At 47.5% G+C, this 26,170-nt stretch overlaps 1 protein-coding gene across 3 annotated transcripts in view; it reads right to left on the bottom strand.

Annotated features, from left to right (window-relative positions):
* The window catches only part of LOC117354556 (oocyte zinc finger protein XlCOF6-like), a 66,363-nt gene that overhangs the window by 24,966 nt on the left and 15,227 nt on the right, over positions 1-26,170 (bottom strand). The window contains exon 1 of one of the 3 annotated variants that reach the window (XM_033932283.1): positions 2,149-2,286. The exons of the other annotated variants lie outside the window; for them this stretch is intronic. Within the exon in view, the coding sequence (XP_033788174.1) occupies positions 2,149-2,208 (60 nt within the window). The 5' untranslated portion in view covers positions 2,209-2,286. Of the gene's footprint in view, positions 1-2,148; positions 2,287-26,170 lie in introns of those variants that run through there. 3 annotated transcript variants of the gene reach the window in all.

The raw sequence follows: 26,170 nt of genomic DNA, 5'->3' as shown, positions 1-26,170 counted from the left end.
CACAGAGATGTCCAGAAAGAATCTGCGCCTGGAAAAAAGCAATTTCAACTGTGACCTTCACTCTCTACACAGAAGATCTCCGAGCCTTATGGAAGCTTGGCCCATTCCACCAGCAATGAGGTCAGACACCCCCTCATTCACTTGACAGAAGGAACCAAAACCCCGTCATTGTGGAGGGCATGAAGACTGAGGAGGTTCCACAATCAAGGCCGAGGATTTGGCAGGGCGAGAAGGTCGCCGCTGCGTAACTCTGGACCTGTCACGATAAGCTGCCAAATAGGAGGCCCTTTATGCTGATTTCCCCGGGTTATACCTTCTGGTATCTCAAAAATGCGGCCTAGATGAGGGAGACTTAGGTGCCCCTCTGGACCTATCCTCTGGCAACCTTTGAGACTTAAGAGTCTTCAAAATCCTTCACCAATTTATCCAAATCCTTCCCAAACAGCAACCTGCCCCTAAAGGGAAGATGCACCAGGCGCAATTTTGAGGCGGCATCCGCTGCCCAATGCCGTAGCCATAGGTGCTGCGTAGAAACTACTGCCAGAGCCATCTGCTTAGCTGAAGCTCTAATCATTACGTATGAGGCATCCGCAAGATACGCCAGCCCGGATTCCACATCCGGAAAATTTGCCCCACTGGCCTCTACCACCCCATCAGTAAATAAGTGGATCCACTGAAGACAGGCACGTGCTGCATAAGAACTGCAGATCGCTGCCTGTAGAGTCAGGGCTGCCACATCAAATGAAGACCTTAAAGAAGATTCTATCTTCCTATCCTGAGGGTCTTTCAGAGTAACACCTCCCTCAGTTAGCAGAGTAGTCTTCCTAGTAACTGCAACTACTAAGGCATTCACCTTAGGAAGCTTAAACTTATCCTGCTCCTCAAGCGTCACTGGATACAATGAATGCATACCCCGTGCCACCTTGAGGCCAGATTCAGGCGTAGTCCATTGCTCAGAAATCAACACCTGCATGGTCTCATGCACAAGAAAAGTCTTAGGCAGCCACCTAGTGCCTGCCATAAGGGGATTGGATACTGCCCTCCCCCTTCCCCTCTGTATCTGGCAGGGAAATGTGCAGACATTTCATAGCTTTAGAAATGAAGGCTGCCACTTCCTTCCTGTGGAACAGGCATAGCGCTGAGGGATCATCCCTACCAGCCTCTTCTACATTCATATTCTGCACCCCGGCTTCCTCGCCCCTCCCCCGGAACCGAACAGAGTTAGAGGCTCTCTGGGTAGGTCAAATCCTCAGCCTCGGGCACCCTATGCCTCTTGGCCCCTTTGAGACCCAATAGTGGTTGAAATGCCACCCTCTGGGCTAGGTCACCCTCACAGAACACCCTCCCTCCCTTCTGCTGCGCAAACACTTTGTGCAGCAGAAGCACAAACTCCGGCGGTAGCATGTCCCCTGCCGCCACAGCTGATGTACTTGGCCGCACCTCCAAAGCCGCAGCTAAATCCGGTTCTGCCTTCTTCTCCCAAGCGCGTCTCTGGCGCGGGGATGAGACGTATCTTCCAATGCAAAAACAGCTGCTGCAGCAGCCCCTGCACAGCCGACCCAACACAGCCCCGAAACAGAGCGGTGCTTCCCGCACCGCGAACAATGCTTCACAGCCTCCACAGCCATGTCTTCCCCGTCCCAGCAAGGAAATATAGGGGTACTCATATGCTCCTGTCCCAAAGGCCCACTCCAGCACAAAGCCCCAATGCTGTACCTGCAAACCTGGTCCAAAGCCAAACGGCCAGGGTTTGGGGGGGGGGGGGGGTTCTTATGGGAAAGAAGCCCTCCGGACCAGGAAACTGTGGGGTGGGGTGGGGAAGGGACCTGGGAGGGCCCAGGTGTTGCCCCCAAAGTCGGAACTGAAACCTGCTGACACCCCTAAGCTCAACTGGAGCCGAAGCAGCAGGAGCAACAGCCTTTCACACAGGAGCCTCAGAGATCCAGGAACTATGGGAACAGCAACCATCCAACCTGCTGGAGATAGAGCATACTGGCTGGCAAGAGGGACTCCATCCAAGATATACCCCTGCCAGTCAGTTCTCTAGCTCCACCTGCTAGTAGATGTGTGCTATCCCACTGGATTTATCTGCTGAGGGCCAGTCTCCAGCCCCAACAAAACTGCAGGACGTTGGGGCCAGACTCCCACCTGCTCAGAAGCTCCTGCAGCCATTTTTCTCAACTGGAGGCTCTTTCTCTGGCCAACCATTTGTCTCTTCCGGCGCTGGAAGGAGAGAGAGAAAAGGGCAGAAACTGAGATCTGGAGCTGATGATTTCCGGTTTCTCTGCAAACGATGGAACGGAGACAGGAAGTCTGTTGGGCACAGCTTGAACACGTCACAAAAGACAGGCGGAGCTTCAGATTGACAGACGCATTTCTTAGTGTTGATTGGTCAGAATGGTCCCCGGGGCGGAGAGAGTAGTACAAGGGTTAGCCTTCTATCCCTGATTGGCGGAGGGAGGGGAGAAAAGGAAGGCGTTTCAACTCCTTCTGCTTCCCATTGGTCAGAATGTTCCTGGAGGCGGGACGAGGAAGTCCTGAGGGGGGAGGAGCAGCAGTCTCTCTCCCCCAGCGCTGCTTCTAATGACCCTCTAAAGCCCCCAAAGGCAAAGCGGGTTCCTATGATCTTAACAGTGGTTTTCTCTGCAGCTATTATTGTGTTCTGTTTGATGGCTATTGCACAATCATTTATGTACACTGTTGAAAAGAAAGGAACAAAAAAACCATCCTGATATCACTGTTCCTTCTAAACTGTGCAGGACATCCGGGAAACCCCAGAAGTTGTTTTAAAGGGGGAAATTTGTCCCAACCCCCCACCTCCCTCCTCCCCAGCCACTGCATTGACTCTGCAGGGAGTCAGGCAGCAGCAATGAGGGAAGTCTGCTGCCCCCTTCCATCCCAATTGTAGCCAGGATCCTGCCCCATCCTTTCCCCAAACAGCAGCCGTAGTAAACAAATGCAGCCATGGCAGGACCTTCTCGCACCTTCCGCAGCTACCAGCTGTGCTCCAGAACAAGGAAGTGACAACACAGTGACCTGGCAGTGGTGGGGAAATGTAAGAAGGTCCTGTGGTGGCTGGGTTCAAGTTTGCTGCTTGGGTGGGAGGTCCCGGTATAAGAACATAAGAATTGCTGCTGCTGGATCAGACCAGTGGTCCATCGTGCCCAGCAATCTGCTCCTGCGACGACCCCTAGGTCAAAGACCAGTGCCCTAACCGAGACCAGCCCTACCTGCGTACATTCTTGTTCAGCAGGAACTTGTCTAACTTTGACTTGAATCCCTGGAGGGTGTTTTCCCCTTAACAGCCTCCGGAAGAGTGTTCCATTTTTCCACCACTCTGGGTGAAGAAGAACTTCCTTATGTTTGTACGGAATCTATCCCCTTTTAACTTTAGAGAGTGCCCTCTCATTCTCTCTATCTTGGAGAGGGTGAACAACCTGTCTTTATCTTCTAAGTCTATTCCCTTCATTATCTTGAATGTTTCTATCATGTCCCCTCTAAGTCTCCTCGTTTCAAGGGAAAAGAGGCCCAGTTTCTCTAATCTCTCGCTGTATGGCAACTCCTCCAGCCCCTTAACCATCTTAGTCGCTCTTCTCTGGACCCGTTCGAGTAGTACCGTGTCCTTCTTTAAGTACGGCGACCAGTGCTGGACGCAGTACTCCAGGTGAGGATGTACCATAGCCCGGTACAGCAGCATGATAACCTTCTCCAATCTGTTCGTGATCCCCTTCTTAATCATTCCTAGCATTTTGTTCGCCCTTTTTGCCGCCGCCGCACATTGCATGGAAGGCTTCATCGACTTGTTTACCAGTACTCCCAAGTCGCTTTCCTGGGTGGTCTCACCAAGTACCACTGGCTACATGCCCCCATAGCACTAGCATCTGGGGCAGACTGTCCCCCTTGGTATGTCCCTGCCCCTATTTGCTACTTATCTCTCACCTTCTATCCCTCGCCCAGTGAGTCACCACACTCTGTGTCGCTGTGCTGTCTCTGTGTGACTGGACCCTGTGCTAAGAGCTGAAGAGTGACTGCTGATTGTGTCACCTGAGTGTGTCTGGAATGTATGAGGACTGGGGTGCCTGAGTGATGTATTGGGGCTAGGAGAGCGAGTGCCTGCATGTCATCTGTCCGGGGAGAGGAGCACTATGGTTAGGAGGTGTAGGTGCACACGGTGGTGTTAGTGGAGAAGTGGGGTGTACCTGGAATGGTGGGTGATGGATCCACTTAATGCACAAGTGGTGCTGAATGCTATGCTGCATGAGGAAGAGAGTGGTCAGGGAGGGCCCTGCAGGAAATACCCCCGCATGAGTCTTCAGGCCCTGCACCTGCTTCCTGGACCTCATAAATCAGGAGTACAATAAATAGGTAGGTACCGCTTTGACAGAGCAGCCTTACAGGATATTTTTGAGCAGCTCAAAACCCTCCAGGCCCTGGCAGAAACATCCCTATACCTATCCACCTCAAGATCTTCATTTCCCACGCATTTCTAGGTACCAGGAACTTCCAGTCAGTCCTAGAAGTCAACACAGAACTTACCCAGCCCATCTTCATCTGCCTCACCCAGTTCTTCCAAGCCTTCCTCACTCACATCCCAGACTACATCACCTTCCCCACTACGCTCCAGACCCTACTGAACAATATGGGTGAGTTTTATACCACAGCCTACTTCCCTAGGTCATAGGTATAATTGACCGTACACAAACCGCACTCTGACTCCCCTGGGTGGATGAGGCCACCTATATAAATGTAATGTAATGTAATTTATTTCTTATATACCGCTACATCCAGGAAAGCATACCATGCGATAAATATGCAAGTTGGGTGGACATGTGTGCCAGATATCCAGGCTTCACCCACCATGTCTACATCTTCCAGCACTCCGGAATCCACAGATTGACGGTGGCTGGCTGCTAGGTAAGCACCACAGAGGACAGGGGCATATCAACTCCAGACCTCTGTCCTCCCTACCATCCCCCAATACACTCCAACTCCCTCCTCTTCAGGTCAACCAAAACTGACAATAGTGCCCCCCCCCCCCCCCCCGACACACACACACTCTCTGCTTCCCAACCACAGGTGACAGAGTCTATCCCCAGCAAACCTGGCCCATAACCACACAGCATAAAATGGATCGTGAGGGGATTCTGTATATGAGCTCTGGGAATCACAATAAACTTCCTTCTTCAGATTCTACCCACATGGAAGTAAAAAGGAAGACATTTTTATCTCATCAGACACTGACAACCAGATTAATGAATCTATATAGTTATGAGGTGTTGGGCTCTTTGGATGTAATGTTCTTTCAAACAAAAAATTCACAATCTCCAACAAAAACTGTGGAATACGATCATCTAGGTTTTTTTGCTCATTTGCTTGAGGGCTCTTCTCTCATTGATCTGTTTTTTTCATGACGTCTCTTGCCTGTCGGCTTTTTAGCACAGCGTATGCACTAGTGCTGACCGATTCATGATTTGAATCGGTTCACCGATTCACTTCGGGTGAATCGATTCAAATCGGTTCAAAAGAAAAAAAAAAAACGGCTTCCCGATTCGCCTGACCCTCCCTCCTCGCCCCCTAAAGCAGGAGTGACAGCTGCTGCACCTGCTTTAGAAGGTGAGGGGGGAGGGTCAGTCGGGAAGTGCTGTCGGCTACCCCCCGGCGTCCGGCTTCCACCCCCCTGGCCTTCTGCTTCCCCACCAGCCTCCCCGCACTGTTTACCTTCCAGCCGGAACAGCCTGCAAACAAGATTGCAGTGTTAGCGATCTTAGTACTGCATCGGAGATGGTTCCTCCGTCGCGGTCCCGCCCCTTCTCTGACATCAGAGTGAGCAGTCCTTCGGGGTGGGACAGGTAGGCAGGCCTTCAAAGGGGGGTGGACAGGCCTTCAGGGGTGGGATAGGCCTTCAAGGGGGGGAGGCAGGCCTTCAAAGGGGGGGACAGGTCTTCAAGGGGGGGACAGGCCTTTAGGGGGGACAGGCAGGCCTTCAGGGGTGGCATAGGCTTTCAAGGGAGGACAAGCCTTCAAGGGGAGGAGGCAGGCCTTCAAAGGGGGGGATAGGTCTTCAAGGGGGGGACAGGCAGGCCTTCAGGGTTGGGATAGGCTTTCAAGGAGGGGACAGGCCTTCAAGGTGGGGAGGCAGGCCTTCAAAGGGGGACAGGCAGGCCTTCAGGGGTGGGATAGGTCTTCAAGGGGGGGAAACAGGCAGGCCTTCAGTGGTGGGATAGGTCTTTAAGGGGGGGACAGGCCCTCAAAGGGGGGACAGACCTTCAGGGGAGTGGGGCCCTGGTATAGAAGTACACAGAGGGAGGGAAAGGGGGTTCAAAGAGATGTGCATATGTTGGACTTTGGGGAGGAAGAAATGGGTCTGAAAATAGAGGAGAGGGAGCGAGAGAGATGATGGACAATGGGATTTAGGGAGAGAAGGAACAGAAAGGGAGAGAAGTTGGACACAAGGGATGGTGTGGAGGGGGGACACAGAGATACTGGATAGGAGGGTAGTTGGGAAAAGAAAGGGAGAGATGGTGGACCCTGGGGTGATGGGGAAGGAAGGAGAGATGCTGGATGAAAGGGTAGTTAAGAAAAGGTGGATCTGTGGAGGGAGACGAAATAAAGGAAAGATGCCAGACCTCCTGAAGAGGGAAGAGAAACGGAAGGGGAGGACAGAGATGGAAGATGGATGGTTAGCAGGGAGAAAGAAGAAAGAAGGAGACCCTGGCAAGCAAGTTCTCAGAAGACAACCAGAGCCTGAGACCAACAAAATTTGAATAATGACCAGACAACAAAAGGTAGAAAAACTAATTTTATTTTGTTTTGTGATTACAATATATCAGATTTGAAATGTGTATCTTGCCAGAGCTGGTGTTAGACCGCAAACATGAGCTAGGATTTAACAGAGAGAGGAAAAGTCTTTTTTGTTTATTTTGTTTACACCACAGTGCCAGTGTGGTTAGGAGAAGGCAAAGGGGGTGAAGAGGCTGTAAAATAAACACACCAGGGTGTTTGAAAGAAAACAAACACCCAAGTGGGCGGGAAAATTGAATCGAAAAACCAATTCAATAGGCTGAATCGAATCAAATCAAAATTTTTTTCCTGAATCGGACAGCACTAGTCTCTATCCTCGCTCCCTACCCATGGACTCTGTCCTCATCTGCACAAGCATCAAACACTAATTTCATATTTAAATCATTTTATTAACATATAAAAAGGGACTATATTTTGTTCAACTGTTTGTAAATCACAAATACAGCCTTCCATTTCGATCTGGTTTTGGTACCACTTTCCCAAAAATTCAATTGCTTGTCTTGTAACATCTGTGAACTTAATTGGATTGTCTTTCAACATAGGAATAGAAAAGAATCAACACTGTGTAATGGACGAACAGAAAAATGTTGGTTATCAATGGACAAGCAGGATGAGTCAGCCACCCTAGGTGACGTCATCCGACGGCCCTGAAAGCGGATTTGCTCTCCCAGAGCTCAGAGGAAGGCTTTTGGTAGCCCCCTCCGAGCATGTGCCAGTCCCCCTATATATACTCCTGCTGTAGCCATGTGGACCCAGTTTTTTTCCATCCACTGCCCAGCGGACTGTTCCTGCTCTCCTACACCAACAAAACAAGAATGGAAGAACAGAAGAGCTCTTCAAAACCAGGATTCAAACACTGCCCAACATGCAAAAACAAAATTTGCACTGCAGACATCCACAATGTTTTTGTCTGGTGCCTGGGCCAAGCACAGCTCATGTCCACCTGCCTACTCTGCCTAAAGATGTCCCCAAGGGCCCGCAAGCACAGACTGCAGACCCTCCATGAATGTGCAGAGGAGCCACCAGCAGCGCAAAAGAAAAGCAAGAAGAAGCTAATGAGAGAGGAGGCAAGAGTATTTCCTTACTCTCCTGCTTCTGGACTCCCCAGGCCACCTGCCAAGCTCGCTGCGGAGGTTGAGGCCCGCCTGTCCAACCCAGGATAAAGCATCAGTGATCCTGCCACCCCAACAGGAACCGTGATGAAGAAAACCACGCCCCTCAGCTCACCTCGAGGATCCAGAGGCGAAAAATCACACTCCCGGCTGCGGTTCCCAATAGAGCCAACGTCCTCCCTCCAGCAACCATTGGGGAGGAGGGGGGACCTCAGCACCCTCGGACTGCTCCAGGCTTTCCTCTTCAGGGGAAACGTCCCTCTCTGCAACCTCCGGCGCTGAGACAAATGGGTCCTCAGCATCATCCAACAGGGTTACTGCATCAGGTTCAAGCTGCCCCTGCCGTGCCGCCCACCGAAAAGACATGGAAGGCGGAAACCCTTAGAGGAGGCACAGTCTCTAGTACAAGCAAAAGCCATAAAACTGGTACCACCAGCAGAAAGCAACCAAGGTTTCTACTCACGATACTTCCTCATCCCAAAAAAGACACGCGGCTTCATACCCATCTTAGATCCCCGACCTGAAAACACTAGCCCTGTCGGCTTCAACTATTGTGTCCTAAAGAAGAAATTCAGAATGCAGTCTCTAGGATCCATCCTGCCCCTGATCCAGAAGGATAATTGGCTGGCATCCCTAGACCTACAGGATGCTTACTCACACATCCCCATCCACGAGAAGCACAAGAGGTTCCTGCGCTTTTCGTGTCCTCAACCAGCACTACCAATATTGGGTCCTCCCATTTGGACTCTCAGCAGCCCCAAGAGTCTTCACAAAATGCATAGCAGTCGCAGCAGCACACCTCCACAAACAAGGGGTATGTGTATTCCTATACCTCGACTGACTTAGCAACCTCAGCGAATAATACAGCAAGAGCGGACAACACCACCATCAGCCTGCTACAATCACTCGGCTTCCTAATCAATCACCCAAAATCACAGCTACAGCCAACACAATCACTGGAGTTCATTGGGGCAAAGATCTGCACAGCTGTCAGCGTGGCCTTTCTACCCACCTCAAGAGGCCAGACGATCGTCACCCTGACAGAGCACATAGCCTCCTCCAAGTGGACCACAGCAAGAACTCTGCTGCACTTCTTGGGACACTGTGCAGCCTCCATTTATATGATCCTCTGGCCAAGTTACATATGCAACCTCTCCAGTGGCATCTCAAGGGTGGAACCAACACTGCCCACCCCTGACACGGAGGGTAGCCATCAACCAGTCAGCCAGAATCACCCTCAGCTGGTGGCAGGGGCAACAGAACACCTACAGCCAGCATGTAACCAGCTCACCCTCACAATGGATGCGCCCAAAGTGGGATGGGGAGCACATCTCATGCATCTGCACACCAAGGGCTGCTGGTCACAGTCCGAAGCGATGTACCACATCAATTTCCTAGAACTCTGGGCATTGGGAACGCGCTACTTGCCTTTGGCCAGTGGATCTCCAACAAGACCATCCTCATCCAGATGGACAATCAGGTGGCGATGCTCTATATCATCAGGCAGGGGGGCACGGGCTCCCTCCCCCTTTGTAGGGAGGCTTACAGAATTTGGACATTCGCCCTATCCATCAACTGCAATTTACAGGCAACCTACCTGCTGGATATCCAGAACACCCTGGCGGACAGCCTCAACTGGAAGCTGGACCCACACGAATGATCCCTCCACCCGAGGCACAGGACCTCTTCAAATGATGGGGCAACACAGAGCTGGACCTGTTTGTCAGTGAATCCAATATGAAGTGCAAACAGTTTTGTTCCAAACGACCATCCCAGTCCAACCTGTGCTCCAATGCGATCGCAATCCCCTGGGGACATTAGCTGCTATACGCATACCCACCCACGCCTCTTGTCCACAATACAATAGGAAATATCATGCAGGATAGGGCATCGATAATCCTGATCACCCCGCACTGGCCCAGTCATGGTTCCCCTTCCTCCACCACTTGGCAGTATAGCCACTGGTGCGCCTTCTGCACAGACCGGACCTCATTATGCAGGACCAGGGCACCACACTGCACCCCGACCTGAAAACATTGGCCTGGATGCTGAAAGGAGGACCCTAGCCCTAATGGACCTGACACCAGAGGTCGTAGAAGTCCTGCTAGCACCCAGACGTCCAGCCACCAGAAAATATTACATGCTAAAGTGGAAACGGTTCCAGACATGGTGTTCCACAACACAGCTGAACCCCTTCACATGCCAAATACCATCGATACCTCTTACACCTCTCTACCAGAGGCCTCAAGCCAAGCTCCATCAGAGTACATCTGAGCGCCATCTCTGCCTTCCATGACAACATAGACGGCGGGGCCTTGGCAACACATTCCCTGGCAACTAGATTCACGAAGGGACTTAAAAACCTCCACCCCCCTCTGAGACCTCCACCACCTGCCTGGGACCTCAACGTGGTCCTCAACCACCTCATGCAACACCCATTCGAACCAATGTGGAAAGCAGACTCCAAACTCATCTCTCGGAAAACTCTCTTCCTCACATCAGCCAGGCACATCAGCGAACTGCAGGCCCTAGTGATGTACCCTCCCTACACGCAGTTCAAACATGACCACGCATCACTCAAGACTCATTCCAAGATCCTTCCAAAAAGTGGTCTCTCCCTTCCACCTTAACCAGGAAATCGTGCTCCCTTTCTTCCATCCGGAACCACACACCAACTAGCTGGAACAGCAACTCTACACCCTAGATTGCACCCAAGCGCTGAAAATATACCTGCTGCACATCCAGAGTTGGCGCAAGTTTTCCCAACTCTTTGTCTCCTAGGACCCCAACAAGAGAGGTACCCTAGTCAACAAATGCACCTTCTCCAGCTGGATATCGGACTGCATTGCATTCTGCTATAAACAAGAAGGCCTTAGCCTGACAGGCAAGGCTACAGTGCACCAGTTCAGGGCCATGTCAACCACAGTAGCCAACCTGCACTCCACCTCATTTGAGGATATCTGCAAAGCTGCAACATGATCCTTCATACACACCTTCACTAGACACTACTGCCTAGATCGCCCACTACACATCACAAATTACTATGGACTAACAGTCTAATCTAATCTTCCATTTGTGAGTCACACAAACCTATTCAAGCTCAAGACGACAGATCAAAGAGGAAGGGGAAAGTAGTAGGGGACGGAGGCATGGAGAAGCAAGAGGAGGGACTTAGAAGTACGGGGTGCTATACAGAAACTGAAACAGTTAATTGTCAAAGAGGTGAGTCTCCAGGCTTTTTCTGAATGTGGTGTATAAGAATTGCCGCTGCTGAGTCAGACCAGTGGTCCATCGTGCCCAGCAGTCTACTCACGCAGCGGCCCCGTCAAAGACCAGTGCTCTAAATGAGTCCAGCCTCACCTGCATACGTTCCAGTTTAGCAGGAACTTGTCCAACTTTGTCTTGAATCCATGGAGGGTGTTCTCCCCTATAACAGACTCTGAAAGAGTGTTCCAGTTTTCTACCACTCTCTGGGTGAAGAAGAACTTCCTTACGTTTGTACGGAATCTATTCCCTTTCAACTTTAGAGAATGCCCTCTCTTTTCTGACAGCACAACTACCTCAGTAAGACTGGACTAATACTATCACAATAAGACTGGGCTAAGACCAAAGGGTAGCCAGCTGACTGTTGTTAGCAAGTTTATTGCAAAAAACAAACCAACATATATACAAAATAGCTGAAACGCCCTGTTGGCACCAAGGCTTCAAGTTTACACTCCTGAGTTCTCTGCAAGAAAGTGTTTTGTTGAATAAAGCTAAAAACATATCAACAAGCATAACCATCTCTCTTCTCATTCTTAATAGAGAAAGGTATGAACAATTAAGAGGTCCAGCACCCTCATTCTAGGCAACCTCAACCGCCGGCAAAGTCAATCACCCTCCCACGCTCCACAGCTAAGGAGGCATCAAGGGTGACTGACTCATCCTGCTTGTCCATGGAGAAAATGAAGTTACTTACCCGTAATGTAAGTTCTCTGGGACAGCAGGATCAATCAACCACACTCTCCCACCCTCCTCCCCTTGCGGATGACGCTGCAATATACTTCACAAGGCATAGCTAGAGACAACCGAGTCCACATGGCTACAGCAGGGATATATATATATATATCGGGGGACTGGCACATTCTCAGAGGGAGCTACCAAAAGCCTTCCTCTGAGCTCTGGGAGAGCAAATCCGCTTTCAGGGCCATTAGATGATGTCACCTAGGGTGGCTGACTGAACCTGCTGTCCCGGAGAACCTACGTTACAGGTAAGAAACTTCACTAAATGCTCCTTGATGCCAGGAACAATGGATGAATCTGTTGCAGTAAGAGTAAGATGGGTGTTGCCCATAGGCAGACAAGACACAAATGAGGTAATTTACCTGTAATTCAATTAAATCCAAAGTAGTTTCTTTAACTTCTTTTCATATCACTATTTTAACTACAAAACTTTTAGAAAGGCACTGAAAACACAGCTTTTTAATGAATATGTGTTAAAATGAAGTAAATTGAGATGAGGTATTTTAATTGGTTTTGTTATTCTGGATGTCTTCAGTCTTAATCCATACAAAGCAACAGGAGATTCTACCTTATCAAGGCAGATACTCAAAGAAAACAGAAAAGGAAACCAGGTGGTACGCAATATCTTTATTCTATGAAGACTCACCGCGTATGTGTTTCGGCCCAAAGGCCTGCCTCAGGAGTCTTAATGTTTTGATCAACAGACTATATATTGACCGTTCTATCTTATAAAATTATAATAATTGAGTCATTCACCAAACACATCAATCAGAATGATCTCTAAAAAATTTGTCCATGATGTGGCGATTAACCCAGGTTCCGCGGAGCTGAAAGTGGTGAATGATTCAATCATTATAATTGTATAAGATAGAACAATCAACATATACTGTATTGATCAAAGCATTAAGACTCCTGAGGCAGGCCTTCGGGCCGAAACACCTACGTGGCGAGTCTTCATAGAATAAAGATACTGAATACCACCTGTTCGCCTTCTCTGTTTTCATTCTGTCTTAATCCCCCATTTTTTACAAAGCCCGATAGCATGCAACTCTGCAGTAACTGCCCTGAAGCCCAGAGGGATTTAAAGGGCTTCAGGACTTTGGTTGCATGGCAGCCGTTAGTACAGCTTTGTAAGGGGGGAGGGAAATATTTGTAAAAGTATTTGCGCTATTCAAACAATAATTGTAATTACAGTTTTTTTATATCATTGAATTCAGTTGCCAGTTGTCTAAGATGTGTTAAGTTTTTACGTATTGATACTAGCTTTTTATAGATGCTGTTCTATCTAGTCACAGCTTGTTTAATGCTTCAAGAGAATGACACGGGGACATAGTTTGTCCCCCATCTTTACAGGCTCTGTCACCTTCCCCACCCTGCAGGTACCACACCCCGTGTCATTCTCTACCTCTCAGCTTTGAACACAATAGTACCAATCTCAGATTTCAAATTAGAGAAAGTTTAAGCGAGATGCCCATAAGGCTTCCATGTCCACTTCAGCTGGGTGGTTTTTTCCCCCAACTCCTTTTCTGGAAGATTTAGCCACCATTTAAATTTAGGCGCAGGGACTTGCACCATCTTTTCACTGACACGGTTCCCAGGTGTAAGTGCTATTTTATAAACTTAAAGCTTATAGAATAGCTCTTTATTCAGTGCAGATTTTTAGCTGTAAAGGCCAAGTGAAGCTTTTATTACACTCAGTACATGTAACTGGTTCGTCTCCGCTGTGGATCCTCTGGTGAATTTTTAGATGTGAAGGCCAAGTGAAGATTTTATTACACTCAGTACATGTAACTGGTTCGTCTCCGCTGTGGATCCTCTGGTGAATTTTTAGATGTGTAGGCCAAGTGAAGATTTTATTACACTCAGTACATGTAACTGGTTTGTCTCCGCTGTGGATCCTCTGGTGAATTTTTAGATGTGAAGGCCAAGAGAAGCTTACATTACACTTAGTACATGTATATGGTTTGTCTCCGCTGTGGATCCTCTGGTGAATTTTTAGATGTGAAGGCCAAGTGAAGCTTTTATTACACTCAGTACATGTAAATGGTTTGTCTCTTGTGTGGATCATTTCGTGTCTTCTTAGATTTGAGACCTGATCAAAGCTTTTATTACATTCAGTACATGTAAATGTGTAACGTGCGTGGATCATTTTGTGTTCTTTAAGAAGTGAAAGACGAGTGAAATCTTCATTACAGTCAGTACATGTAAATGATTTGGGCCTTGTGTGGATCTTTTTTTTTTTTAAATCTGAAAGCCAAGTGAAACTTTTATTACACTTAGTACATGTAACTGGTTTGCCTCCGGTGTGGATGCTCTGGTGATTTTTTAGATGTGAAATCCGAGTGAAACTTTTATTACACTCAGTACATGTAAATGGTTTGTCTCTTGTGTGGATTTTCCGGTGAACATTTAGATCTGAAAGCCGAGTGAAGCTTTTATTACACTCAGTACATGTAAATGGTTTGTCTCCTCTGTGGATTCTCCAGTGAACATTTAGACTTGAAACCTGAGTGAAGCTTTTATTACACTCAGTACATGTAAATGGTTTGTCTCCTCTGTGGATTCTCTGGTGAACATTTAGATCTGAACGCTGAAAGAAGCTTTTATTACATTCAATACATGTAAATGGTTTGTACCCTGTGTGGATCCTTTGATGTTTTTTTAGAATTGCCATCTGAGTGAAGCTTTTATTACAGTCAGTACAGGTAAATGGTTTGTCTCCCGTGTGACTCCTCAGGTGAATTTTTAGCAGTGAAAGCCAAGTGAAGCTTTTATTACACTCAGCACACGTGAATGGTTTGTACCCTGTGTGGATCATTTGGTGTTTTTTTAGATTTGAAGCCCGAGTGAAGCTTTTATTACACTCAGCACACGTGAATGGTTTGTACCCTGTGTGGATCATTTGGTGTTTTTTTAGATTTGAAGCCCGAGGGAAGCTTTTATTACACTCAGCACACGTGAATGGTTTGTACCCTGTGTGGATCATTTGGTGTTTTTTTAGATTTGAAGCCCGAGGGAAGCTTTTATTACACTCAGCACATGTGAATGGTTTGTACTCTGTGTGGATCATTTCGTTTCTTTTTAGAGTTGAAGCCTGAGTGAAGCTTTTATTATACTCAGCACATGCAGATGGTGTGTTTCCTGTGTGGATATCCTGGTGAATTTTACAGAGCTCCCTATCATTTCTCTCACACTTAGTGACTCCATCCCTTGAGTCTCCTGCAGGGTCTCTCTGTTCCTTTGATTTCTGCTTATAATTTTTTGTGTCAATCCTCTCAGTTTCTTGAGAAGTATTCTCACAGATATTTTCTGATTGGCTTTGGCTTTCTTCTCTTTCTATAGGATGTTCTCCTTGTTTCTCTTCTCTCTTCCTTTCTTGTGTGATCCAATGATCTGTTGGATATAAACAAAAGGTATTAATCATGTACTAGAAGACAGTGCTGGGTTCTAAGATATTAACAATCTATAAGAAGAAAGACTGGGATTTTCTAAGTGTGGCTTAAGAATTGATCTGTTCCTTATTTCCAAACCATTTGTTGAAGTGTTTTTTTCTACACACACTGCAAGTCTGTGACATGACAAGATGTTCTTTGGAAATGGCAGAAGCAGAGGCTGACCAAATTTTGGTTTTGGTGATGGAGCCGAAACAGGCCCAAAATCCGTTTTCTGCACTATAGCCACAGTTTACATTTTATCTGAAACTGGCCATGTATTTTCAGTGGTAGCCAAAATCTGTGCTTTGTCCTGCTTCAACCCTCCCACTTCCCTCTCAACAGGAATTGCTGCTTCCCCCATCCACGCCATACCTATAGATGCCCCACTTGGGCCTATCTTGAAATTCCTGGTGGTTCAGGGATTGTAGTCAAGGAAGGGTGATCCCCAGTTGCTCTTTTGCATGCTGGCTATGCTCTCAAATTGCTGGCATGACCACTAGTAGCAGTCTTATAAGACTGCCGCAAGAAGTTGTGAGAACAATTTTGAGAGTTGAGCTTGTCAGCCTAGCATTGCTAGCAATCAGCATTTTGGTTGCCCTAACCAATGTCAGCAAAGGCCTATGGGAAATTATATCAATCGGACTCTGGAATGTTGATGCAGATAGACCCTAAGTGCTCATGCTCAGAATTCACATACAGAAAGCTTGAAAGGTAACAAACGAACTTGCAGCTAAGAGATGCGAAGAGGGGCTAAGAAAATGTGTTAATGTCTGATGCTTAGGATGGACAGCTTAGAATATACAATGGATCCAGGTGCACATATGTTGTCAGAAGAATACTGGAAATTACATGTGATTCCAGTCTATTCTTCTCCAGTCTAGCACACCTCATTTCCCTTCCTGGTCAGTGAAACTAACCCTTGTTTCAGACAGTTTACTAAGGATGGGGATGTTTAACTTCAATAGATTCTATTGAAGTTCAATAGATTCTAAGATTCTAAGCTACAAAAGCCCCCTCACAACATCACCTCTCCTCTTGCTCTATCTCAGGAACCCGAAGCTTAGACCATCACCCCCATCCCCCTTTTCTCTCTCTCTGCCTCTCCCTGGAACTTCACGCTTCTCTCTGGACTCTGTAAGGCAGGAAAACTGCTTTGCTCTCTCCTTAATTGTAATGTTTAATTGTAATGTTTATGAAGATTGCTTTTCTGTAAGCCTATTTCTATAATATATTCTTTATGCCATCACCTCTGGCTATGCTTCTCATTTGATTCTACTCCTGGTGAATCTTCTGTGAGGGTATTGAACTCGGGACCTGGTGTTTGTAAGGGCGCCTCACATAACCCCTATAACCTTACATTGTGGGGGCGCAACCATCTTTAAAGAGCTGACATGGGCAAGAATAACTACGGTTCACAACTGCTCTTGTCCTGTGTCACAACCCTAACCTAAAGCTAGGCTTGTGCCAGGAAAGGCTATTCCTAACCCTGGCCTGGCCTTGAAGAAGGCTGACCATTGTGACAGGCTAGACACCAGTGGTAGGGAAAATTCTGAATTCCCATTCAAAGCCCAGCTCACAGAACCCTGGGGAGGTGAGGACTATGAGGGTAACAGCCAGGAACAGCCTCAGAATCAGTCTACTCACTTAGCTAACTCCCAGCTGCAGAGTTTAATGAGGATCACTGGGAAACATAGGCAGAAGCTGCAGGCTGCCCCTCCCCCTCTTAGAACAGGGCGTGGCCGCCTCAATGCTCTTGAGGCTGCACTGAGGAGGAAGCAGTTAGTCTACCCTGGGCCAGCCCAGGAAGGAGGCTTTCAGGATTGCTCTCCTGAGCCTCACCACTATCAGGACGTTGAGATGGTGGATCCAGCCCCTGTCCCTGAGGCCAACCAGCTAGCTGAACCAGAACCCATGGACTGTCTAGAAACTACCATGAATACTGAGGAAGAGAGCTAAGTACCTTTGCTGGTTTTCTTTTCCTTTTTTGTATGCTCATGCTAGCAAACTTTTGGCTTCTTTCTGGGGAACCTGTTTGCACCTGTGAGCAGTAAGGGAGCAGTGCTGAGCTCCTTGAAAGGTGCCTGGAACTGGAAACCTTTTTGTTAGGTTTAATTGTGCTGGACTGTTTAATTTATGTTTTTGTTTTTGAAAGCAAGAAAAGCTACAATTGTGATTGTGTACCTGGGAGGTAGTTTGGGGAAGAATCCACACAATATCCTAGGTTGGGTTTGTGGGGCCATTTGTGGCATTCTGTTTCTTACAGAGTATAATTAGTGGATTCGGCTACTCCCCTCCCCCACCAACTACTGTTAAGTTGGCTGGGGCCAAGCCAGCTTCAATCTAGGCTTGGACACAACACTGTCTTTATTGATAAAGGAAGTGTGACAGTTTGTTACTGCCTGTTTGCAAAGGCAGAACGATTAAGACTGCACTCGGTTACTTACCTGAGACACCGGCAAGAAAGGTGTGAGTTGTTTGTTTTTCCAACTCAGTTTTATTTTTCCATGTTTTCTTGTGTTTATGAAAAGAATGGACTGAACCTGTTCAGGATTGATAACCACAATAAAGTGGGCCGTTATTTTCACATAAAACTGACTGTTTTGACCTGTTTTGTGCTTCTGTATTGCACTGAGGAACCAGCAGGACTTCCAGCCTTCTCTGGAAGCACGTGGGACGCGGGCTGTTCTGAGCGCTGACCGGAGCCAAGCATATACACGGACTCCGGCAACGCCACACCTGATACCACTAGATTACCAGGGATTGTTCTGGTAGGCTGGGGGGGTGGGAAGGGCTACTCTTTGCATTCTTTTCTTTGTGTGTGTGTTTAATTTGATTGCAAGTAACACAATTATGGTCTCCTATGGTAGTTTATATGGTAAGAATGTTCCAAATACATGCTTTTGATACAAAAGTTTAGCAGGAATTTATGTCCGTAAATTTGGGATGTTAAGCTCCTTAGGAAATATCATCGCTGGAGATATGATATCAGCTGTCTCTCAAAATGTGGTGCAAAGTCAGCTATTGTAATAGCATTGTGGATATTTGTTTCAGTTTTCATTAGCTGAGGTCCATGTGTGAGGAGGTTATTTCGTTTGGAAGTAAAATATGGTCTTTCATTATTTAAATTATTATACGAGTACTGTATATTCTGCCTTGGATACTGTTTGGGTGATTCTAAGAATTGCCAGGCTCTGTTGGGTATGATGAAGATAAAGCATTATAGACCGGTGAGTCTGACGGTGCCGGCCAACATGGAAGAGACTATTATAAAAAATGACAGAACATTTACATAAGCATGGGTTAATGAGAGAAAGTCAACATGGTTTTAGTCAAGGGAAATCTTGACTCACCAATCTACTACATTTCACTGAAGGAGTGAATGAATATGTGGATAAAAGTGAACCGGTTGATATTGTACATTTGACAAAGTACCTCATGAAAGACTTCTGAGGAAATTAGAAAGTCATGGGATAGGAGGTAATGTCCTTTCATGGATTGAGAACTGGTTGAAAGACAGAAAACAGAAAGTGGATTTAACTAATCAATATTCTCAGTGGAGAAGGGTAACTAGCAGGGTTCAATCAAAGCAAATATGTATGCTGATATACTGATGAGAGAGCTAATTAACCCTTAGTCTGCTGTCAGAAGACCAGTTTTCCTGAGCAGTGGATTCATGTAATATTTTACAATTATTCAAAACAATCATTCAAACAATTACTAAAGGAGGAAAAAAGCCTCAGATCTGCGTAAGCCACAGTGTATTCACTTGCAGGCTATACTAGAAAGGGAAGTCACCTCATTGGCAAAAAAAAATCCCTCCTTGACTATCTTATTCATGCATATCAAAAAAAAACTTCTTTAAGCTGGGGGGAGGGGAATCGGGAACGTGGGGATTGTTTTTTTTTTTTTTTCTGATATCAATGCTTCATATCATTTAAATGTAGATAAACTCTTAGTAGAGACCAAGAACATTCTAAGAAGATGGAGGAATCTTCCCCTCTCTTTGATGGGGAGAATCAATTTATTTCGGATGAATGTATTCCCTAAATGGCTTTACATGCTGCAGATACTACCATTGTATTTGATAAAAGGGGATATTGTTTTGCTGTTGCATACATCCCCGGGGCTTGATGGATTCACCAATAAATTTTACAAAACGTTTCAATTAATCTTGGTTCCTGTGTTGGTACAGGTGTTTAACTGGTTTGACGAGTGCCGTCCAATTCCTCGAATTGGAGATTAGCGGCCGTGACGTTGATACATAAACCGGGGAAGGACCCGGAAAATTGTGCGGCTTATGGCCCAATTTCTTTGCTCAATACAGACTATAAGATTTTAGTGGACCGATTACAATATCATATGCCTAAATTAGTGCTTTGTGATCAAGCGGGCTTTATTATTCAATGCCAAACTTTTGATAATATTAAGCTGGCCTTGCACCTGATGTGGCATGCTCGTAGAGAGGGTATTCCTGCAGTGGTGTTATCACTGGACGCAGAAAAGGCTTTTGATAGGGTGAGCTGGTCCTACCTCTTCAAAGTGTTGGAATTTATGGGAATTGGACAGAAATATTATCAGTGGATGCGTCTTTTATATGATCAGCCGCTCTCTTGTTTTAAAGCTAACGGGAGTCTGCAGCCCTCTATGGAGCTGGAGAGAGGGAGGCAACAGGGTTGTGCTCTCTCTCCTTTATTATTTACTTTATTGATGGAGCTGTTGGCATGTTAGATTCTTTTTACTGCTTCCTTGAGATGCTTTACTTTTTTACAGCGATCCTCGGCAAACACAATATACAGGCACTTTGTTACTTATCTTCATTTTTTTATGGTATGTCCCAACCTTTTTCACCATGGACCCCTGACGAAGGTTTGTCCGAAACACGGACCGTGTCGGGTCCCTTGATTGGTAAAAGGGTTTTATTTTACTTATTTGCATTTTAATTTTGGTACAATAAATTTTTGCCTGCATCTTGTACACAGTCTGCAGTTTTGTTTGTTTCTCCTGCTTGGTTTTTTTCTGCAGACAAAGTTGGACTTTCTCCTTTGTTTTGTTGCCCTGTGCTTTTTTGCTTTCTCCTTGGTTTTTTCGGCATGTTATATTCAACAGCAGGATGAGATTCAGGAGATTAGTGTTGGGCCTTGTCAATATAGAATCTTATTGTATGCAGATGATGTTTTATTGTTGCTAAAACAGCCGGAACGGTCACTACCCAGTTTTGAGGGCTTTGGAGGAATTTGGTAGCCTCTCTGGGTTTAAAGTTAATATGGAAGGAGTCACGTGATGTGCTGAGCCGGACAAGACGTGCTTTGCTCGAGCTCCGGGGCCCTAGATCCCCCTGCACCCGTTTCTCACTGGACTTCCACATTTTTGGCAGTGTCTCGTGTTTTTGTGGTGTATGGACCGTTTTCTTCAGTCGGACAGCCCTACTATGAGCGGGAAATCTAGCCGCGTTAACAAAGATCGGGAGGTGAGAGCCTCGCGTGCGGACTCCAAGATGGCGGCGGTAGCTGAGATGGGTTCCGCGCTCCCGCTTTCTACGGCGCATATAGAAGCATTGTCGGCTTCCGTGGTGCGGGCGTTGGATGCCCAATTCGACCAACTTTCCTCTCAGCTAGCCTCCCTAGAATCTACAATCACTGATACCACCAGACGCACCAGGGAGCTGGAGCACCGCGTAGCCCACGTGGAAGACGCTCACGATGCCTCGGCAGCAGAACTCTCCTCTTTAAAAAATTTGCTTCGGCGCCAAGAAGAAAAGCTGGAAGATTTAGAAAACCGCTCCAGAAGGGATAATTTGCGTCTCATTGGGCTGCCTGAGACGGTCTCTGATGCCGGCTTACTTACCACCTTGGAGACCTGGCTGCAGTCTGAGCTGCCGCTCCCTGCTGGGATGGGGCCCCTCAGATTGGAGCGTGCTCACCCCCTGGGGCGGCGGTCCGACGACCATACCCGGGCGCGGGTAACTATCTTTAAAGTGCTGAATTCAGCGCATAAGACTGAACTGATGCGGCATTATAGGAACAAAAGAAACACGCTTGCTTTTGACGGGGCCACAGTCCGCTTATTCCAGGACTATTCCCCTGCACTGCAGGACCGGCGTCGTAAGTTTTCCAGGGTCTGCTCGGCCCTCTTTGAACGTAGACATCGGTTCCAGCTTTCCTATCCTGCCACCCTGAAGATTTGGATGAATGACGGCTGGAAGAGCTATGCCACCGCAGAGGAAGCGCAGGCCTACCTGGATGCCTTACCCGGGGAATCTGGCCCATCATCAGCCCCCTGAGGTTTTGGGAGTCCTGGTGATGGTTTCTGTTTGCATTGGTTCTTTTTCTGTGGTTCCTTGGGGCTTGTTTCTTGGATGGGACCTTTGTTACAATCCTGCCTGTGGCTTAGTCTCTCCCATTCCTGAACTGTGTCCCCCTTCCCTGGGGTGCTGAGGAGTGAGCCTGTGCTTTGGACTGTCCTGGAGGTTGAGCAGGGCAGACGGTTCTAGACTCACCTGCAGTCCTGCCTGAGGTTTGGCTCCTAACATTCTTGTACTGTGTTCTCCTTCCCAGGGGTTCTGGGGCAGTGAGCCTGTGCTTTGGGCCGCCCTGGCTGCGGAGCCGAGCGGACAGTTTTCGACCCACCTACAGTCCGGCCGGAGGTTTGGCCTCTGACATTCTTGTGCAGTGACCTCTTTCCCTGGAGCACTGGGGCAATGAATCTGTGTTTTGGGCCACCCTGGATGCTGAGCCGGGCAGGCGGTTCTGGATTTGTCTGGGCCTGCCGCTGGACTTTGTGTGCCTCCTATACATTGCTTGCCTCCTGTGGACTCCCTTGAAGGGGTTTGTGGTCTGTTTTGGGGATTATTATTGTTGGGGAGGTTTATGGTGTGCCCTAGCCTTTTTGCCCGCCACTACGGCGCTTTGCTTTTGTTTGCTGTTGGCACCCATTTTAGTTCCCCATCTTTCTTTCTCATGGCTGTACAGGGTTTGGGAGTTTTTGATGCTCTGCTGGGGAGCTCCGATATCTGGAGGAGACTGTTGCCTGTTTTGGATGTTTGTGCTGTGTATGGGGGCTTTGATTGGGGTTTGGGACTTCCATAGGGTATCTTTCTTTTCTGTGAATCTTATCTCTTGTGGGAAGAGGGTTTTCTGTCTTTTCTATTATTGTTTTCGCCTGGGATTGGGTGTGTGAGTGATTACTGGGGGGGAAGGGGGGGTTTAGGGTATCATTTTGCCTGGTTCCCCCTTTTTAGGGCTGCTTGGGCCTTTTGCCCTTGGCCTTCCCTTTCTCTTCTTTCTGCTCCTGTGGACGAGGACTGGTGTGTTGTGGGTACTGTTGGGTTGTTATTAGTGTGTATGTGGGGATTTTGCTCTACACTGCTCTGTGGGGTGGGGGGATCGGGGGCCCTGTTGCCATCTTTGTGTGACTCTCTCTCACTCCACGTCTGTTGACTGGGGTGTATGTTTGTAGTGGGATTTTCTGGGGATTTTGGGGGGTCTAGGGAGGGTGGGGGGGAGGTTTGGGTTGGGGGAGGTTTGGGTGTGGGTGGGGTTGGTATTGGGGGGTGGGGGGTCCTCCTTCACTATGTTTGCCTCATATTTGCTGTGATTTACTGTTCCACATTTGCTGCATTGTTTTCCTTAAGCGGTCACTGCTACTCTGGGGGGGGCTGGGCCCTTGGGGTAGTTTTCTTTTGGATTCCTTTTTCTTCTCTCGCATCTTTTCTGACTTTCAGCTGTGAGTACCCCTTTTAGAATTTGGATTTGGAATGTAGGGGGGATTACATCGCCTGTTAAGAGATCCAAAATAATTGCTGCTCTACAGCGGTATCGGTCAGATATTGCATGTTTACAAGAAACTAGATTGACTGATGCAGAACATCTTAAGTTGCGTCGTTCTTGGGTGGGGGAGGTGTATTTTGCTTCCTCTTCAGGCCATCATGGGGGCATTGCTGTGTTGGTCCGCAAGTCTTCTCCCATTGGTGTCCAGGTTCTGGAAAAGGAGCCTGACGGTCAATCCCTGCTTTTACGACTTACCTTGGGAGGGCGCTCCTATCTTTTGTTAGTGGTTTATGGCCCTAATTCTGGCGAATCAGCCTTCTTGCAGCGGTTGCTTCAAATTTGTTCTCGTTTTCCTAGTGATCCTCTATTTCTCTTGGGAGATTTTAACTTGGTCATGACTCCTGATCAGGATAAATCCGGATCTCCTGTCTCTTCTTTGGGTTCTAAGGGTCACCTTCTTTCGGATTTTTGTGAATCTCTTTCGGTTGTGGACCCTTGGCGCCTCCTGCACCCTGAAGTTCGCGACTACACTCATCTTTCTCGTGCCCATGGCACTTGGTCTCGCTTGGATTATATCTTCTTGTCTTCCTCTATGTTTCCTTCTGTTCAGTCAGCTGAGATTGGACCTCTGTCTATTTCAGATCATGCTCCGATTTGGGTAGATGTTTTCTTGGATTCTTCGTACCTCCGAGCGTCGCCCTGGTGGTTTCCCTTCTATCTTGCACAGGATACGGAATTTCGTGCCTTTTTGCAGGCCCAATGGGATGTCTATTCAACGAATAATGCTTCCCACATAGATGATCCCATTTTGTTTTGGGAGGCTGGGAAGACGGTGATTCGAGGTCATATCATTTCATTTCTGTGTGCTCGTAACAAGCGTATTAACCAGGGGATTGTTACTCTCGAACGGGCCTTACGTTTGGCGAAGCGGTCCTTTTCTCTTCACCCTTCTCCGGAGACTCGAGACTGTTATCTGTCTACTCAGGTGGCTTTGAACTCACTTATTCATTCTCGTTTCCAAAAATGTAAAGGCTTTTATCAGCATCGTTTCCATCGTTATGGGAACAAACCTGGACGCCTTATGGCTCGTTTGGCTAACGCTATGACTGGTAAGAAGCCGATTTTATCTTTGCGGACCCGGGGCTGTGGGGTGGTGTCTCAAACTTCTGAGATCTCCGGGGTCTTGTTTGACTTTTTTCGTCGGTTATATGAAGCTCCGGATGATGCTTCTTTGGAGATGATGACAGACTATTTTCACTCTTCTGGGCTTCCTCGTTTGTCGGAGGCTGCGATTTCTTCTCTTAACAGTCTGTTCCGGGCAGTTTAACTAGAGTCTGCCATTAAATCGCTCCGCTCTGATCGGGCTCCGGGCCCAGATGGGTTCTCGGGCGACTTCTATAGGCTCCTTTCCCCTTCTCTTTTTGGACCTTTGTTGGCGTATTTTAATGCTGCTACTGCCCGTGGTTCTTTTCCGCGCTTTGCGAACGAGGCCCTTATTACTTTGCTCTTGAAGCCGGGTAAGGATGCTGATTTGCCGTGGTCTTATCGCCCCATTTCTCTAATAAATGTTGACCTCAAGATCTTCGCACGCATGCTGGCTGATCGTCTTGCTCCTCATTTACCACAGCTTATACATGAGGATCAGGTTGGTTTTGTTCGGGGCCGCCAGTCTGTACACAATGTCCGCAAGGTACTTCTTGCTCTTGCTCAGTGCCAATCTCACCACATTCCGACGCTATTTGTTAGCCTGGATGCATCCAAGGCGTTTGATAGCATTTCTTGGTCCTTTTTGTTTCGTACCTTGGAGTATGTGGGGCTCAGAGGGTTCTTTTTGAATGCCGTGCGTTCCCTCTATTCTAATCCGCATGCTTCTCTGCTTGTCAACAGGACGCTCTCAGACTCTTTCCCTATTCTTCGTGGTACCCGGCAGGGTTGCCCTCTTTCCCCTCTTCTGTTCCTTCTTTCTTTGGAACCCTTGTTATGCACACTTCGGGGGTTTGCGGAGGTCAGAGGTCTCTCGGTTGGTGACTTCGAACTTAAGACTCTGGCGTATGCAGATGATATGTTCCTAATTCTTACCTGCCCTGAGGACTCTCTCCCGGCAGCTCTGGATCTCATTTCTGAATTTGGGTTTTATTCGGGGCTGTCCCTTAATTTGGATAAATCCTTGGCCTTACCTTTTCCACCGGATTTAAGAACTTCTTGGAGGGGCGCTTTTCCTCTTCGTTGGGCTGATTCCGCTTTGCGGTACCTGGGGGTTACCATTCCGCTGGATTTATCTGGTCTGTACCGGTTGAATGTGACGCCGCTGTTTCAGGCTTTACAAAACAAATTACACCTTTGGGAATCTCTTCCTTTCTCGCTTCTGGGTCGAGTACACTTGTATAACATGCTCTTAGTTCCCTGTTGGCTTTATGTTTTTCAGGTCCTTCCCCTTTATTTGACTTTTCGTGACGAGTGTAGACTGGAGCGCCTGGTCCAGAAATTTATTTGGGCTGGTAAGAGACCTCGTTTGTCTTATAAGCGGGCGGCGACTCCCTGGTATAGAGGGGGTTTAGGCTTATTGAATCTTCGCTATTTGACAGTTGGTTGTGGCATGCGGCATATCAACGATCTCTTTAGGGGTACTTCAGTGTTCACTAACACTTCTCTAGAACTTACTTGTTTTCATTCTGCTCACTTTAGTGCTTATCTACATTCTGTCCCTTCTATTGCACCTTCTTTCTCTGAAAGTATTGCATCGACCCTTGAAGAAGGTTTGGCGTTGGGTCTGTAAATTTCACACTCTTTCTTCCTCTGTTTCTCCCTTTCTCCCTCTTCGCTTTAATGGTTCTTTCCTGCCTGGGATTGATGGGCCGAGTTTTGCTCGGTGGGAAACGAAGGGCATTCATTATTTATTTCACTTGGTTAATGATGATGGTACCCCTAAATCTTTTGCTCAATTACAAACAGAATTTGATCTTCCCCCTTCTGACTTTTTTGCTTACATGCAAATTCACCATTACATTTCTTCCTTACCTCCTAGCTCATTGCAGGCCTCCTGCCAAGAGTCGTT

This window comes from Geotrypetes seraphini, chromosome 2 (assembly GCF_902459505.1).
Source record: "Geotrypetes seraphini chromosome 2, aGeoSer1.1, whole genome shotgun sequence".
Taxonomy (NCBI): Eukaryota; Metazoa; Chordata; class Amphibia; order Gymnophiona; family Dermophiidae; genus Geotrypetes; species Geotrypetes seraphini.
Note: the sequence above shows the minus strand (reverse complement) of the source record. Positions and strands in the feature narration are given on the sequence as shown.